General features: G+C 36.4%; 1 protein-coding gene across 1 annotated transcript in view; it reads right to left on the reverse strand.

Moving 5' to 3' along the window:
* LOC110459668 (zinc transporter ZIP12-like) overlaps positions 1-16,204 on the reverse strand; it is a 39,948-nt gene that overhangs the window by 13,619 nt on the left and 10,125 nt on the right. Inside the window, exons 2-7 of the mRNA XM_021512028.1 lie at positions 8,123-8,701; positions 4,135-4,246; positions 3,138-3,248; positions 2,180-2,310; positions 1,160-1,346; positions 775-947 (exon numbers count right to left, since the gene is read on the reverse strand). Of these exons, the coding sequence (XP_021367703.1) occupies positions 775-947; positions 1,160-1,346; positions 2,180-2,310; positions 3,138-3,248; positions 4,135-4,246; positions 8,123-8,701 (1,293 nt within the window). The remainder of the gene's footprint in view (positions 1-774; positions 948-1,159; positions 1,347-2,179; positions 2,311-3,137; positions 3,249-4,134; positions 4,247-8,122; positions 8,702-16,204) is intronic.

Here is a 16,204-nt window from a genome sequence, read left to right on the forward strand (position 1 = left end):
GATGATGGTGATGATTGTATGATGATGGTGATGATTGTAGGATGATGGTAATGATTGTATGATGATGGTGATGATTGTATGATGATGGTGATGATTGTATGATGATGATGATATGATGATGATGATAATTATATGTTGATGATGATATATATGAAATGATGACTGAAGATTTTGGATGATGATGGATTATGGCAATGATGATGATTGAATAAGTATATATGAAAGAGGATGAAGAAGATGATAAAGATAATGATGATGATGATGATATGTTGATGATGATAGAATGATGACAATGAAAATGATTGTGATAATGCTTAATCCATGTCCGTGTGTGTATATGTGATATATGTGAGAATGCGTGAATGTCCTGTTTATGTATATGTAATGAAAAACCATTACAAAAAAATAAAAACTTTATCAATTTAGAACTCTAACGACATTTCAGGTTAAGNATTTTAAACAGATGTAACATGCTCCAGAGGCTTGAGTTAAAATAAATGTGTCAATTTCTTAGAACTAAAGCTACAGTTATTTACATGTTTATAAAAAAGATACATAGCATTTGAGGATAATTGTGATATGACGGATATGATTGTGATAGGATTCACTGGTTTGTATCACTATATTTTGAATTAACGCATCACTTGTTCCTACCATATGAAGATCCCCCGTGCGCAAATATTCGGGCCAACAAGTGTATTAATATATATTGTATAACTATTAACGTAATTTTTGTAAAATATATAAAAAATTATTATATATGTGGGTACTGACCGCCGGGAGCAGATGGAGGAGTGCGTCACCCAGTAGAGTACCAACAGCCAGCCCGATAAAGGTCGCCATGACGCCATTGTATAAGGAAGTGTTTTCTGTACATCCGAGAAGGAATATCCCTCCAAGAGATGCCAGGCAGATGATGAGAACGGCCAGGGTACTGTAGCCGTACACTAAAATGTATAAACAAAAACTATCATACAAAGATAGATAATTAATATACTGACAACAGTCATTCTACTTTAACAGCAATTTATTTGTTAATTTCTTTTAAAACAATTTAACATACAACGAAACTTAAACTTACGTATACATGATCGAATTTAATAAGATTTATATACTTAAAATTGCATACATAGATTATGTAAAAATATCGGATACTTACTTTCAGCTTCCGATAAGCTGGACATCACTGATCTGTTGGCAGGTAGAGGGGCGCATGCGTCATAAGCTTTCAGGTAAAGTAAAGATGGACACAGGTCAAACAAAGTCTGTTTAGGGATGGCACTTCCGTTGGAAACACCATGCATGGCCAGTAGGTCGTCGGCACTGTAACACCGGGGGGACTCGAACTGTCGGGAACAATGACATAGTAATTATTATAGTATAAAGTCAGAAAATATAACTGTTCAAATGTTCCAACTAGCATCCCAAAGTAGGCTGTTTGATTTTTGATCATTGATATTTCAAAACATGGAATTAAATGAAATCGAACGCAAAACTAGATTTCTATCGAGTCAAACAATAAGATAAAACAATCACTTCTGTAATAAATGCATGTTATTATAATAAGTATGTCGGTCAAATGCAGTTATTATAATAAGTATGTCGGTCAAATGCATGTTATTATAATAAGTATGTCGGTCAAATGCATGTTATTATAATAAGTATGTCGGTCAAATGCATGTTATTATAATAAGTATGTCGGTCAAATGCATGTTATTATAATAAGTATGTCGGTCAAATGCATGTTATTATAATAAGTATGTCGGTCAAATGCATGTTATTATAATAAGTATGTCGGTCAAATGCATGTTATTATAATAAGTATGTCGGTCAAATGCATGTTATTATAATAAGTATGTCGGTCAAATGCATGTTATTATAATAAGTATGTCGGTCAAATGCATGTTATTATAATAAGTATGTCGGTCAAATGCATGTTATTATAATAAGTATGTCGGTCAAATGTAGCTCCATACCGTACGCAGACAAAAGTTAGTACAAAGGATAGTGTATATATACAAATAGTTTGTTGCTGCAGTACTTTTGAATCCCATTGTTAGTAAAACTCATAGCCATCAACGTAGTACTTTGAACAATTATAAAGTCTCATATATCTACATGTGTAGCAATCTACTATTAATGTTTTGTTTGTTTCAATGACAAACTTGGAATAACCTACAGCTTGCATATCTGTACCAGTAGCAGCCGCACGCTTTCTGCGTCTGTGGTCGTGGCCATCGTCAACGGCAGCATTCGTCGCCATTCCAGAACCTGATCCCAGATCGAGGCTGTTGTAAAGTTTCCTCAAATCTGACAATCAACGATACAGACGATACTGTTAATCACCAATAACAACCTTAGTAAAATGTGGGTCTTTTTTATGAAAATACAAATATATCCAAGTGAAAGGACATCTAAAAGACCTTGTGATTGTTTAATATAAACTTAATGACACACAGATTATGAAAAGTTTCTCGTTACACGACCAATAAGTGTTTCTATGTGACATTTCGATGACTAGTACGGTATGTACACTGTCACCTTCCTCAGACAAATCATTTTACACCTTTGTAAGCATACGCTTCACTGGCCATTTGTCTGATGAAGTTGACAGAGTGCATACAGTACTAGTCATCGAAACGTCACATAGAAACACTTATGGTTGTGTACAAGAAACTTTTCATAATCCATAATTATCAGACTGAAGATAATGTTAAAAGACAAGAACAGTATCTGAGTAATTCCGTATTACATTAATTCTTTATAGGTACATGAGGATATGTATAAATTCACGTCGACATGACAACGCGAATAAACACATCCCATGATTAACCTCTAAAGCAATGAAAGGACTTGGGGAATTACTAGGAAACTCTCTGTGTCGTTCCTTTTACATAAATATAAACATATACATCTACCACTTTTTACATGATACATTCTCTTTGTTTACAACTTGTAAAAGGATGTAAATCTAAGAAAAAACCCAAACCCACTGTATACACCGTGCTGTATACGTCATGCATAGATAAACCTTACTACCCTTGTTTACCACGTTATACAATAGGAGACAGTACAACCTGCTTGCTATGACCTTATTGTCTAGTTTGATACTATAAATTGCCCCTTTAAATACATACCCGTGAGTTTGAAGGTATCGTCTGGTGACACTCCGACGAATTGAGCAACCTTGGACTGTAAGAATGTAGGTCTTGGTAAAATCCTACATCCTTGTGAACTCAGTCTGTCCTCTAAAAAACAAGCGGAAAGAGATGGTCATGCAGAAGGATTCATTGTGTACACTGACTTAGTTAGTCACAGAACTATCAGACGAGGTAGGAAGTGGATGACGTGTGATCATGTTTTTTTTATGTATCCCTGACACATAGAGCCACTATATCCCGTTATATTTACAGATACTACCACAAAGCGGTTGAAAATCCGTATCAGATGAACGTAAGCATTCCCCTTTCAGATTAAGATTGATAGCAAATCTCTTGAGACTATGCATATTTCATTTGTGCGTCCAATCCTAGAATACGCTGATATTGTATGGGCTAACTGTTCCCAGAGAGAGTGCAACGTCTAAGCATCAAGCAAACTTGAGGCAGCACGCATTATTTCCGGTTTAAGACTGGGAACGAGTCATAACATTTATGTAGATACACTGGCTTTGTTACACTTAGTAAAAGAAGACATTTACATCAATATTTAGAAATGATATGTAAATCTTCATTTAATATGTGAGCAGGTTCCTGTCTGTTTCCCTCTTTAAATGCATATAGAGAGGTGTTGTCAGCGAAAAGCTTGACATAAGTGATTAAATTTTCTTTGATATCATTTATGTAAGGTAAAAATAAATATGGCCCTAAAACTGACCCCGGTGGTACACCGCATTTAATGTTTTCCAGTTAGATTTAAATCCATCCAAAACCACCATCTGTCTTCTATCGTTTAGATATAAAGAAAACCATTTCAAAATATTACTGCAAAACCCATATTTTTTAATCGAAAATTCAAACCATCATGTCAGACCCTGCAAAAGCTTTACTGATGTCGCAGAATATCATTCTAGCTTCAAAGTTGGTTGTCGTACGTGCATGCAGTATCGGGCTATTTTAGCTTTGTCATACTTACTCGACAGAAAGTGGTATACAAGCAAGGCAGACATGTCATCCAAAACATCCGAGTCCAATCCATTCTCAAGGACGGAATCCAGCTCATCAAATATCTGACCAGCGCTAAGGCACTGTAATAGGCAAGCATATCACAGTGTTATATGGCAACATATACCCCAGACACACCTACCATATCACAGTGTTATATGGCAACATATACCCCAGAAAAAACCTACCATACACACCTACCATATCACAGTGTTGTAATACTACATATGCCCCAGACAAACCTACCATGTCACAGTGTTGTAATACAACATATGCCAAAGACAAACCTACCATATCACAGTGTTGTAATACAACATATGCCAAAGACAAACCTACCATATCACAGTGTTGTTATACAACATGTACCCCAGACAAACCTACCATATCACAGTGATGTAATACTACATCTGCCCAAGACAAACCTACCATACCACAGTGTTGTAATACTACATCTGCCCCGGACAAACCTACCATATCACAGTGTTGTAATACTTCATATGCCCAGACAAACCTACCATATCACAGTGTTGTATGACTACATCTGCCCAGACCAACCTACCATATCACAGTGTTGTAATACTACATCTGCCCCAGACAAACCTACCATATCACAGTGTCGTAATACAACATATGCCCCAGACAAACCTATCATATCACAGAGTTGTAATACTGCATCTGCCCCAGACAAACCTACCATATCACATTGTTGTAATACAACATATGTCCCAGGCAAACCTACCATATCACAGTGTTGTAATATTACATCTGCCCCAGACAAACCTACCATATCGCAGTGTTGTAATACAACATATCCCCCAGACAACCCTACCATATCACAGTGATGTAATACTACACCTACCCCAGACAAACCTACCATATCACAGTAGTGTATTACAACATATGCCACAGACAAACCTACCATATCACAGTGTGGTAATACTACATCTGGCCCAGACAAACCTACCATATCACAGTGTTGTCCCAGACAAACCTACCATATCACAGTGATGTAATACTACACCTACCCCAGACAAACCTACCATATCACAGTAGTGTATTACAACATATGCCACAGACAAACCTACCATATCACAGTGTTTTAATACTACATCTACCCCAGACAAGTCTACCATATCACAGTCTTGTAATACAACATATGCCCCAGACAAACCTACTATATCACAGTGTGGTAATACTACATCTACCCCAGACAACCCTACCATATCACAGTGTCGTAATACAACATATGCCCCAGACAAACCTATCATATAATAGTGTTGTAATACTACATAGGCCCCAGACAAACCTACCATAGCACAGTGTTGTAATACAACATATGCCCCTGACAAACCTACCATAGCACAGTGTTGTATGACTACATATGACCCAGACAAACCTACCATATCACAGTGATGTAATACTACACCTACCCCAGACAAACCTACCATATCACCGTGTTGTAATACTACATCTATCCCAGACAAACCTACCATATCACAGTGATGTAATACTACATCTGCCCCAGACAAACCTACCATATCGCAGTGTTGTAATACAACATATGCCCCAGACAAACCTTCCATATCACAGTGTTGTAATACTACCACTGCCGCAGACCAACCTACCATATCACAGTGTTGCATGACTACATATGCCCCTGACAAACCTACCATAGCACAGTGTTGTATGACTACATATGACCCAGACAACCCTACCATATCACAGTGTCGTAATACAACATATGCCCCAGACAAACCTTCCATATCACAGTGTTGTAATACTACCACTGCCGCAGACCAACCTACCATATCACAGTGTTGTATTACAACATCTGCCCCAGACAAACCTACCATATCGCAGTGTTGTAATACAACATATCCCCCAGACAACCCTACCATATCACAGTGATGTAATACTACACCTACCCCAGACAAACCTACCATATCACAGTGTTTTAATACTACATCTACCCCAGACAAGTCTACCATATCACAGTCTTGTAATACAACATATGCCCCAGACAAACCTATCATATCCCAGAGTTGTAATACTGCATCTGCCCCAGACAACCCTACCATATCACGGTGTTGTAATACTACATCTCCCCCAGACAAACCTACCATATCACAGTGGTGTATGACTACATCTGCCCAGACCAACCTACCATATCACAGTGTTGCATGACTACATATGCCCCTGACAAACCTACCATAGCACAGTGTTGTAATACAACATATGCCCAAGACAAACCTATCATATCACAGAGTTGTAATACTACATCTGCCCCAGACAACCCTACCATATCACGGTGTTGTAATACTACATCTACCCCAGACAAGTCTACCATATCACAGTCTTGTAATACAACATATGCCCCAGACAAGCCTACCATATCACAGTCTTGTAATACAACATATGTCCCAGACAACCCTACCATATCACAGTGATGTAATACTACACCTACCCCAGACAAACCTACCATATCACAGTGATGTAATCCTACATCTACCCCAGACAAACCTACTATATCACAGAGTGGTAATACTACATCTACCCCAGACAACCCTACCATATCACAGTGATGTAATACTACATCTGCCCCAGACAAACCTACTATATCACAGTGTGGTAATACTACATCTGGCCCAGACAAACCTACCATATCACAGTGTTGTATGACTACATATGCCCCTGACAAACCTACCATAGCACAGTGTTGTATGACTACATATGACCCAGACAAACCTACCATATCACAGTGTTGTATGACTACATCTGCCCCAGACACACCTACCATATCACAGTGTTGTAATACTACCACTGCCGCAGACCAACCTACCATATCACAGTGTTGTAATACTACAACTGCCGCAGACCAACCTACCATATCACAGTGTTGTATGACTACATCTGCCCCTGACAAACCTACCATATCACAGTTTTGTATGACTACATATGCCCCGGACAAACCTACCATATCACAGTGTTGTTTACCTTGTATGTGTTTAGAGATAACAGGCAATCCATTATACTTAGCTGTGTGATGGTATGTGACCGTGCACTATGTACACTCGTTGCATTCCTACATACATGTGTATTTGATTTCGAACTAGATTTTGTTTCACATAAGATCCTATCCGTCTCAATTTGTTTTAATACTGTACGCTAGATTATAATGGTATGCTTCACTTATCAAAAAAGCTTATTGAAGAGCTCTATATCAATAAACCCTGTAATTATATAATTTGCCGGGTATAGACCACAGGTTGACTTCATCTGGTCCGTTGTTACAACGACTACACGCGTTTTTATTACAAACTAATTTGTGGTTTGAAATGCCTGGAGGCAATATCTATTGGAACCTTACTGTAAACGACGAAAGTATTTAGCGATGCAGAGAAGAAATAGACAAATAAAACGGTTAACGAATCAGTTATACACTGTGCAGTTTTAATCAATAAAAGAAACAATAATGAATTTAATGAAAACGTTTTGAACTTGTTATTGGTGAAATACTTCATTACATTAGTAATGAGAAAATTAAATAGGTTTTTAACATACAAACATAATATTTCAGCACTGTTTAACCAAAACTATGATAGTAATGAAATAATCTCTCAAAACGTTTAATCAACTCTACGATTTTTTTAAAAGAACGTGTTTAACCATCGTTTCGATAGTTGTAACATATTATGTTAAAGCTGTTTAACACACACATCAGTAGTTAGAAAAATATGTTCACAACAATATGTATTTAATCAAAACCACGATAGAAATAATCTGTCACGAATACTGTAATTGTTTTTAAAATGTAATGGTTCTATATACAATTATACTGCCATAGCACAATTTACTTGTTTGAAAAATATATTGTACTTGAGAGAAGGTTATGACAAGGAAGTAAATATCATTAATGTATTAAATGACACAGTATTCGAACTCTTAGCGTCGAAACTTACCTGGGTTTGTATGGCAGTCGATTTGATCTCGTCGTCGTCGTCATCATCGTGATCGTCGTCGTGATCATCATGGAGGTCATCATTGTGATCATCGTCGTGATCATCGTCGTTGTCATCATCGTGGTCGTCATCGTGATCATCATCGTGGTCGTCGTTTGTATCGTCGTCGTGGTGATCATCGTCTGTATCGTCGTCATGGTGATCATCGTCTGTATCGTCGTCATGGTGATCATCGTCTGTTTCGTCGTCATGGTGATCATCGTCCATTTCAGTGTCGCTATGATCATCGTCCTCGTGGTCGTCGTGATCATCGTCCTCGTATATGTCCTGTAAATCGTTTAACGCAACAGACAGCTCGTCGAACTCAATAATGTCGTCTGCGTCATTGTCGAGAAGTTGTAAGAGCATTTGCTTGTAGACGAGTGGACTGCCAGCTACAGGCACTGCCTTGTAGCAGTGGTCCTGTATGGTGAGAACATGGAACAGTAGCATTGTGGACAGTCTACCGAAATCATCCTCCAGAAGGTCGTTGTCATTAGCGATCCCCAGGGCGGAGAACAGGTCCTGGCCATTCAGACACTGTAAAGCGCAAAGAAAATGAATTAGGCTAAAAGCGTTTTTCTTTTATCAAGCACGAGCTACCATGAAATGGCAATGGTAAACCAATTAAATCTCCTAGAACAAAACCAAAATCAATCTTCAAGTATTGAATGTCACGAAAACCTCTTTGTAGTTAATTGTTTTATTTATAATAATGACTCAACTATCAGCAAATGTTACTTCTTTTATGATCATTTCCATAAAAGTTATATTAATTCGATAGGCGTAGAACTATGAAATTTCAAGCTGATAAGTATGTAAATATGTACGGGTATGTACCTATATAAGTATAAATACGTGTATGTCCATTGTATCTATATACGTGTATGTTCCTACGTACTTGTATGTACCTAACAAATGTACGTACGTGTATATTTTGTATGTACCAATGTACGTGTATGTACCTTTAAACGTGTATTTATGCCATATGTACCTATGTGTGAATAATTACGTATATGTACCTATGTAAGTATAAATACGTGTATGTCACTATGCACGTGTATGTTCCTACGAACATGTGTATACCCACAAAATGTGTATGTACCCATACATGTATGTACTTTTATACATGTATGTGCATATGTACATGTATTTACATGTACCTGTATACACGTATGTACACGTATGTACACGTATGTACCTATGTACACGTATGTACGTATGTGTACCTATGTACACGTCTGTACGTATATGTACCTATGTACACGTATGTACGTATGTACACGTATGAACGTATATTTACGTATGCACACGTACATGTATGTACCTTTATACACGTATGTATACGTATGTACCTATGTACACGTATGTACGTATGTGTACCTATGTACACGTCTGTACGTATATGTACCTATGTACACGTATGTACATATGTACACGTATGAACATATGTACACGTATGTACGTATATTTACCTATGCACACGTACATGTATGTACCTTTATACACGTATGTATACGTATGTACCTACGTACGTGTATATATATGTATATGTTATTACCTATGAACGTGTACATACTTTATTATGTACGGACATGTATGTTTCTTTACGATTTATGAAATAGAATATTTAAAAAAAAAACCTGTTCAACAGATTTAATACAGGTTTATTTCGCTTCAGCATAAGATTATCAACATCAAGCGTTGCGAATCCAAGACTGCATTTGTTTACGGACAAGACCCCCAGCCATCAAACCCCCACCCCAAGACAGATCCTCCCCACCTTAGAACCGTACGTTCTTCTTGCTTCCGGGTAACCCTTTCCTCAGGATAAATCCCCTTACAATTGATTAATGATATGAAGCATATGTTTACCTATTACTACATCTGGTCGTAGTCTATACACAGCGGTTGTGTACACGATTCTCTCCACGTGAAATATGTGAATCGTGGTCTACTATGACACAGGTAAACAGCTGGATATTAAACATTTCCCGGAAAAGTCAGAGGTCCGTCATACTATTTCTTTGTATAGCAACGCTTCGATGTGCGTCATCAGCTTCTGCATGGACAATGTAATGAACATATTATATAGATGATAGAAAAAAAGGTTCTAATAAAATTCGGTCAATAGGGGCATTTTAGATGTATGAAGTAGTACTTTGTATATAATGTGCAACCGAACAGGTGACATGAAATTAATCTGTAATGTGTCATCAAACAAGATAACATAGCCCTTATCACATCAGTAGGGGTTCTGATTTCTATAGAAAACGTAGAGGCATCGGGTCCGGTGGTAAAAATGCATGTCTGATATATAGGACTATGTTTACATTATTGATGTTTGTTCTGTACATGAATTTACCAACTGAAAACAACTGCCATTAGACCATGAATACACTATGAATACAACGATTCTCGTGCAACCAGTCAGCTGATTTCACACACAATGACATCTTCATATTACTACGCATAGTACCGCAGTCAAAAGTTATGGTAAACAAATGTTTCTATCCTTTCCGAGTACTAAGAATTGGAGTGTTTATGAAATAGAATAAAAACAAATCCCCCCTTTTAAAAAATGCCCACCTGACGGAAAAGTACTTCAATTATAAACAAAAGAGGAGTCGTTAAACTTTTATCAGCTGGCAAGCCTGAAAGGTCATGTTGTAGTTGGTGCCTTCAGTAGGGTACATGTATTTCATTAGATACACACCAACATACCGCTTCCAGCACAACAGGCAAAATTACACACACGAAGGCCCGTCCATAAATAGCTCTAACTATTATTCAGACGTTCAACTAATTAATTCATACAAGTTAGCAATATTTGACCTACTTTATACGCCTTATAGACAAGAAGTACATAAACTAGATGTATGCGGTGTCTATTCAATGGCAATGTCAAGTGGACTTTTTACCCGAGTCCAATCAAATATCTAGCCGTGCGCCTTACATTTTGCGATATATTCAAGGGATGTAGAAAAACGTAATTGAGCGCAACATCTGAAGCATTGAAGATGTCCTTACGATCACCTGTCGACCTATGATATGACAGATATGTTGTCAGTTTCCTTATAAATGAGCGCATATACGTCATCAGAAATACCATATTACACACCATAGCATGCCATATTGTTCACGTATAATCAGACCAACACAAATGCTACACCATAGCATTCCGACTTGTTGACGTGTTACAGTGTTATCAGATAAACACCATAGCATACAGATTTGTTGACGTGTTACAGTGTTATCAGATAAACACCATAGCATTCCGACTTGTTGACGTATTACAGTGTTATCAGATAAACACCATAGCATACAGATTTGTTGACGTGTTACAGTGTTATCAGATAAACACCATAGCATTCCGACTTGTTGACGTATTACAGTGTTATCAGATAAACACCATAGCATACAGATTTGTTGACGTGTTACAGTGTTATCAGATAAACACCATAGCATTCCGACTTGTTGACGTATTACAGTGTTATCAGATAAACACCATAGCATACAGATTTGTTGACGTGTTACAGTGTTATCAGATAAACACCATAGCATTCCGACTTGTTGACGTATTACAGTTTTATCAGATAAACACCATAGCATACAGACTTGTTGACGTGTTACAGTGTAACCAGATAAACACCATAGCACACAGACTTGTTGACGTGTTACAGTGTAATCAGATAAATACCATAGCATACAGATTTGTTGACGTGTTACAGTGTTATCAGATAAACACCATAGCATTCCGACTTGTTGACGTATTACAGTGTTATCAGATAAACACCATAGCATACAGATTTGTTGACGTGTTACAATGTTATCAGATAAATACTATAGCATACAGATTTGTTCATGTGTTACAGTGTTATCAGATAAACACCATATTATTCCGACTTGTTGACGTGTTACAGTGTTATCAGATAAACACCATAGCATACAGACTTGTTGACGTGTTGCAGTGTTATCAGATAAATACTATAGCATACAGACGTGTTGACGTGTTACAGTGTAATCAGATAAACACCATAGCATACAGACTTGTTCACGTGTTACAGTGTTATTAGATAAACATCATAGCATTCCGACTGGTTCACGGGTTACAGTGTTATCAGATAAACACCATAGCATACAGACTTGTTCAAGTATTACAGTTTTATCAGATAAAAACCATAGCATACAGACTTGTTGACGTGTTACAGTGTAATCAGATAAACTCCATAGCATACAGACTTGTTCAAGTATTACAGTTTTATCAGATAGACGCCATAGCATACAGACTTGTACACGTGTTACAGTGTGTTCAGATAAACACCATAGCATACAGACTTGTTCACGTGTTACAGTGTGTTCAGATAAACACCATAGCATACAGACTTGTTCACGTGTTACAGTTTTATCAGATAGACGCCATAGCATACAGACGTGTTGACGTGTTACAGTGTTATCGGATAAACACCATAGCAGACAGACTTGTTCACGCGTAACAATGTTATCAGATAAACACTATAGCATACATACTTGTTGACGTGTTCCAGTGTTATCAGATAAATACCATAGTATACAGACTTGTTCACGCGTAACAATGTTATCAGATAAACTCCATAGCATACAGACTTGTACACGTGTTACAGTGTTATTAGATAAACATCATAGCATACAGACTTGTTGACGTGTTACAATGTTATCAGATAAACACCATAGCATACAGACTTGTTGACGTGTTCCAGTGTTATCAGATCAACACCATAGCATACAGACTTGTTCACGTGTAACAATGTTATCAGATAAACACCATAGCATACAGACTCGTTCACGTGTTACAATGTTATCAGATAAACACCATATCATACAGACTTGTTGACGTGTTACAGTGTAATCAGATAAACATCATATCATACAGACTTGTTGACGTGTTACAGTGTTATCAGATAAACACCTTAGCATACATACTTGTTGACGTGTTACAGTGTTATCAGATAAACACCATAGCATACAGACGTGTTGACGTGTTACAGTGTAATCAGATAAACACCATAGCATACAGACTCGTTCACGTTTAACAGTGTTATCAATATTTGTTAGTTTTGCATAAAATTGACTTGATGCTCGTAAGGTAATGTTTAGGTTTTGAATAATTCCTATTTTTTAAATGATATCATGTGCCAATGAAAGGCAATTGTTGTGTAGTTCGTTTTGTTAAATAGACTGATATATGCAAGCTAATGTTTAGGTTGTGATAAAAATGTTATGTGACAATGATAGTTTGTTTTTTGATAATACTCAAGATAGTTTATGATAGCAGGTGTTTAGATTCTGTTTTATGTTTGTTCAGGTTGTAAACATTAGTAGCAATACACTTTTAATTCTAAAAAATGTTATCTTCCTTTAACAGTAAACTTTCTCTAAATTGTACATGTGGTATTAGTAACTTTCTACATTGATAACTTTTTTAGTGTAATACCATTACATATGTTATTAGTTGCTTTCTAAATTTATAACTTTTTGATATGATAATACCATTACATGTATTGAAGTTAAACAGTGATTGTATTAAGACTCTACATTGTGACAGTTGATAAATGTCTGCTATGTAGTTAGTTTTGTTGAAATTTCCTCTAGTAATGTAAAAGATTGCTAATGTTTAAATTGTGAAATCTACCTACCTCAATACTTGTATGATTGTTCTACAGTGAAACATTCCTTGAATTCACATGTGTTAGAATTGTCCTCTTCTAAATTTATAGGTTTTTGACATAGAGTCACCTTCACACTCATAGTTTATGCCTCTTTGATGATATTAATTTCTACATTCACCTCTTCATTTCCTGCCCTTTTGTAAAAAGTATGTAAAAAGGAGTTACACTCTTCAGGTATGATGATGTGTTGTGACATTTTGATATAATGCCAGATGTAGCATTTCTAACAGCACAATGCGGATAGATACTCGCTAGCTAGATAACAATACAATGCGGGTAGGTACTCACTAGCTATCTTAAGATGATTGACAACTGTCTATTAGCATATGTATACACCCCTTTTGTGTTACTTTTAACTAATTCAAGTAAATATTTTTATTTTACAACATTGTATACTTGTAATGTTATAAAGCAAGAAATGAATTTAATTATATTTCTAAACTAGTTATATATTTACTGACCCTTTTCTGCATGCTTCGAAGGTTGTATCTATTTTGTTGATGTCCTAATGTAATGGACTTCTTCACTTGAACCTCTTTGACGTGTACATACTCCTTTGGTGTTGAATCTAATATTTTAGCAGTATCTCACAGTATTGTTTCAATACTTAACTTTTGCATAATTATATCAGATGAAACTTTCACATCTACATCTTTCCAACCTATTAAAGTTTTTATATTTAGTTCATAGTTAATTTTACTTTCAGTTTTTTGGCAGAATTGTTGCACTATGTTGTTTTCGCAGATTCTTAGCATGTTACTGTTTATATTTTCAATGATCTAGATGAAATGTTTTCTATTTCTTTTGACAGTCTTACAGTAAAGTACATGATTCAACAAAAATCAGTGATACGTCACTTATTCTGTTACTAGGTCAGCAAATACTTCTATCAGGAGGTGGTCCGATCATGTGACCATTAAGTGATCAATTAGAAACATTTCTTTGGTTAAATTTTATTTCAAGTACTAAAATGACCACTTGTTGTGACCCAGAGACAACCATGTCCTAGAGCAAAATCCTATACTAATGACCCCTACACTTAACACTCAAGTTGCTGTGTTAGTCTAATCTTTATGTAAATAGAACTTCACCTAGATGATCCTTATTATTTTTTCACATCTATTGTCTAGTATCATACTATAGATACAAACTAATTAAAATTTGGATTTTATTAAATCTGATGATGTGATCTGCACCAATAAATAAACTGTTTTTTGACACTTAATACAGTCTTCCATCCAAAGAAACTCTATAGTTACCATTTTATTCCTACGGTAACAGTTTGAGATATTATCCACAGTATTTCAAATAAACGTAAATAGTTTTGAATTGTAATATTATAATACGATATTAATTGTAAACAAAGGTATCCAAATACTGTACTCTTCTGCTCGATATTGTGTCTGAATTGGTATTTTGAATTATGAAATGGTAAAAATCGTTCATTTAACTTGATAATAATACTGAAATTCGATAAGTGAATTAAAATATTCGAAACTATCAATAAAACCGGAGCTGTTTTCAGTTCTTATATGTCTGTTGTTGTAATTTTATCGCCACGGCAACAGGTTGAGATTTATCGGCTTAACCAGAAATGAATGTAAAACGTGTGATAGTCTCAGCAAGTATTGTCAGATTAACTGCAATAACCACACCTGGGAGTTTCAAACACAAGTGAAACCCTAGGTAAACCAGCGACTTTATGGAAAATGTAATGTGACCTCCATGTCTTTTATTACATTTAAAATATATTTTGCAATGTTTTGTTTTTAATCTTATCCGGATATGATGATATGACTGACTTCTTCTTTCCATTTCATATGAGTCTCACGATACCATACGATACCATATGAAATATGAACCATACGATACCACACGAAACTATTTAAGGCTACAGTTGTGGGACCGCACAACGCACCAAAAATAGCGTGCGCACACCGTGCATACATCGTTCACACACCGTCCGCACATCGTCCGAACATGATGCGCACAACTGTGCGATTTTGCAATCGTTCACCCCGTTGTGCGCTTCTCTCCGCACAACTGTGCGATTTGGTATCATTTGTAGATCAAAATTACGGAATGACAATAATACGGAAGGCTTGTATGCGATAATGTACACTGTGTATATATCTGTAATATCTCATCTCAATAATCAAGATTATACAATTTCACAATGCGCGTTACACAGTATTACAGCGACCGTTAGGCTGTCAAGAATAGGTTTGGCTCCAAGGTAACAGAACAGGTAAATAACAATTTTATGAGTGTCCGGAGTTTTACCTGACCAGTGCCTGACACACAGAGCTGATATGCGATACCGTTTGACCGTAAT

This window comes from Mizuhopecten yessoensis, unplaced genomic scaffold (genome assembly GCF_002113885.1).
Source record: "Mizuhopecten yessoensis strain PY_sf001 unplaced genomic scaffold, ASM211388v2 scaffold10183, whole genome shotgun sequence".
NCBI classification, from domain to species: domain Eukaryota; kingdom Metazoa; phylum Mollusca; class Bivalvia; order Pectinida; family Pectinidae; genus Mizuhopecten; species Mizuhopecten yessoensis.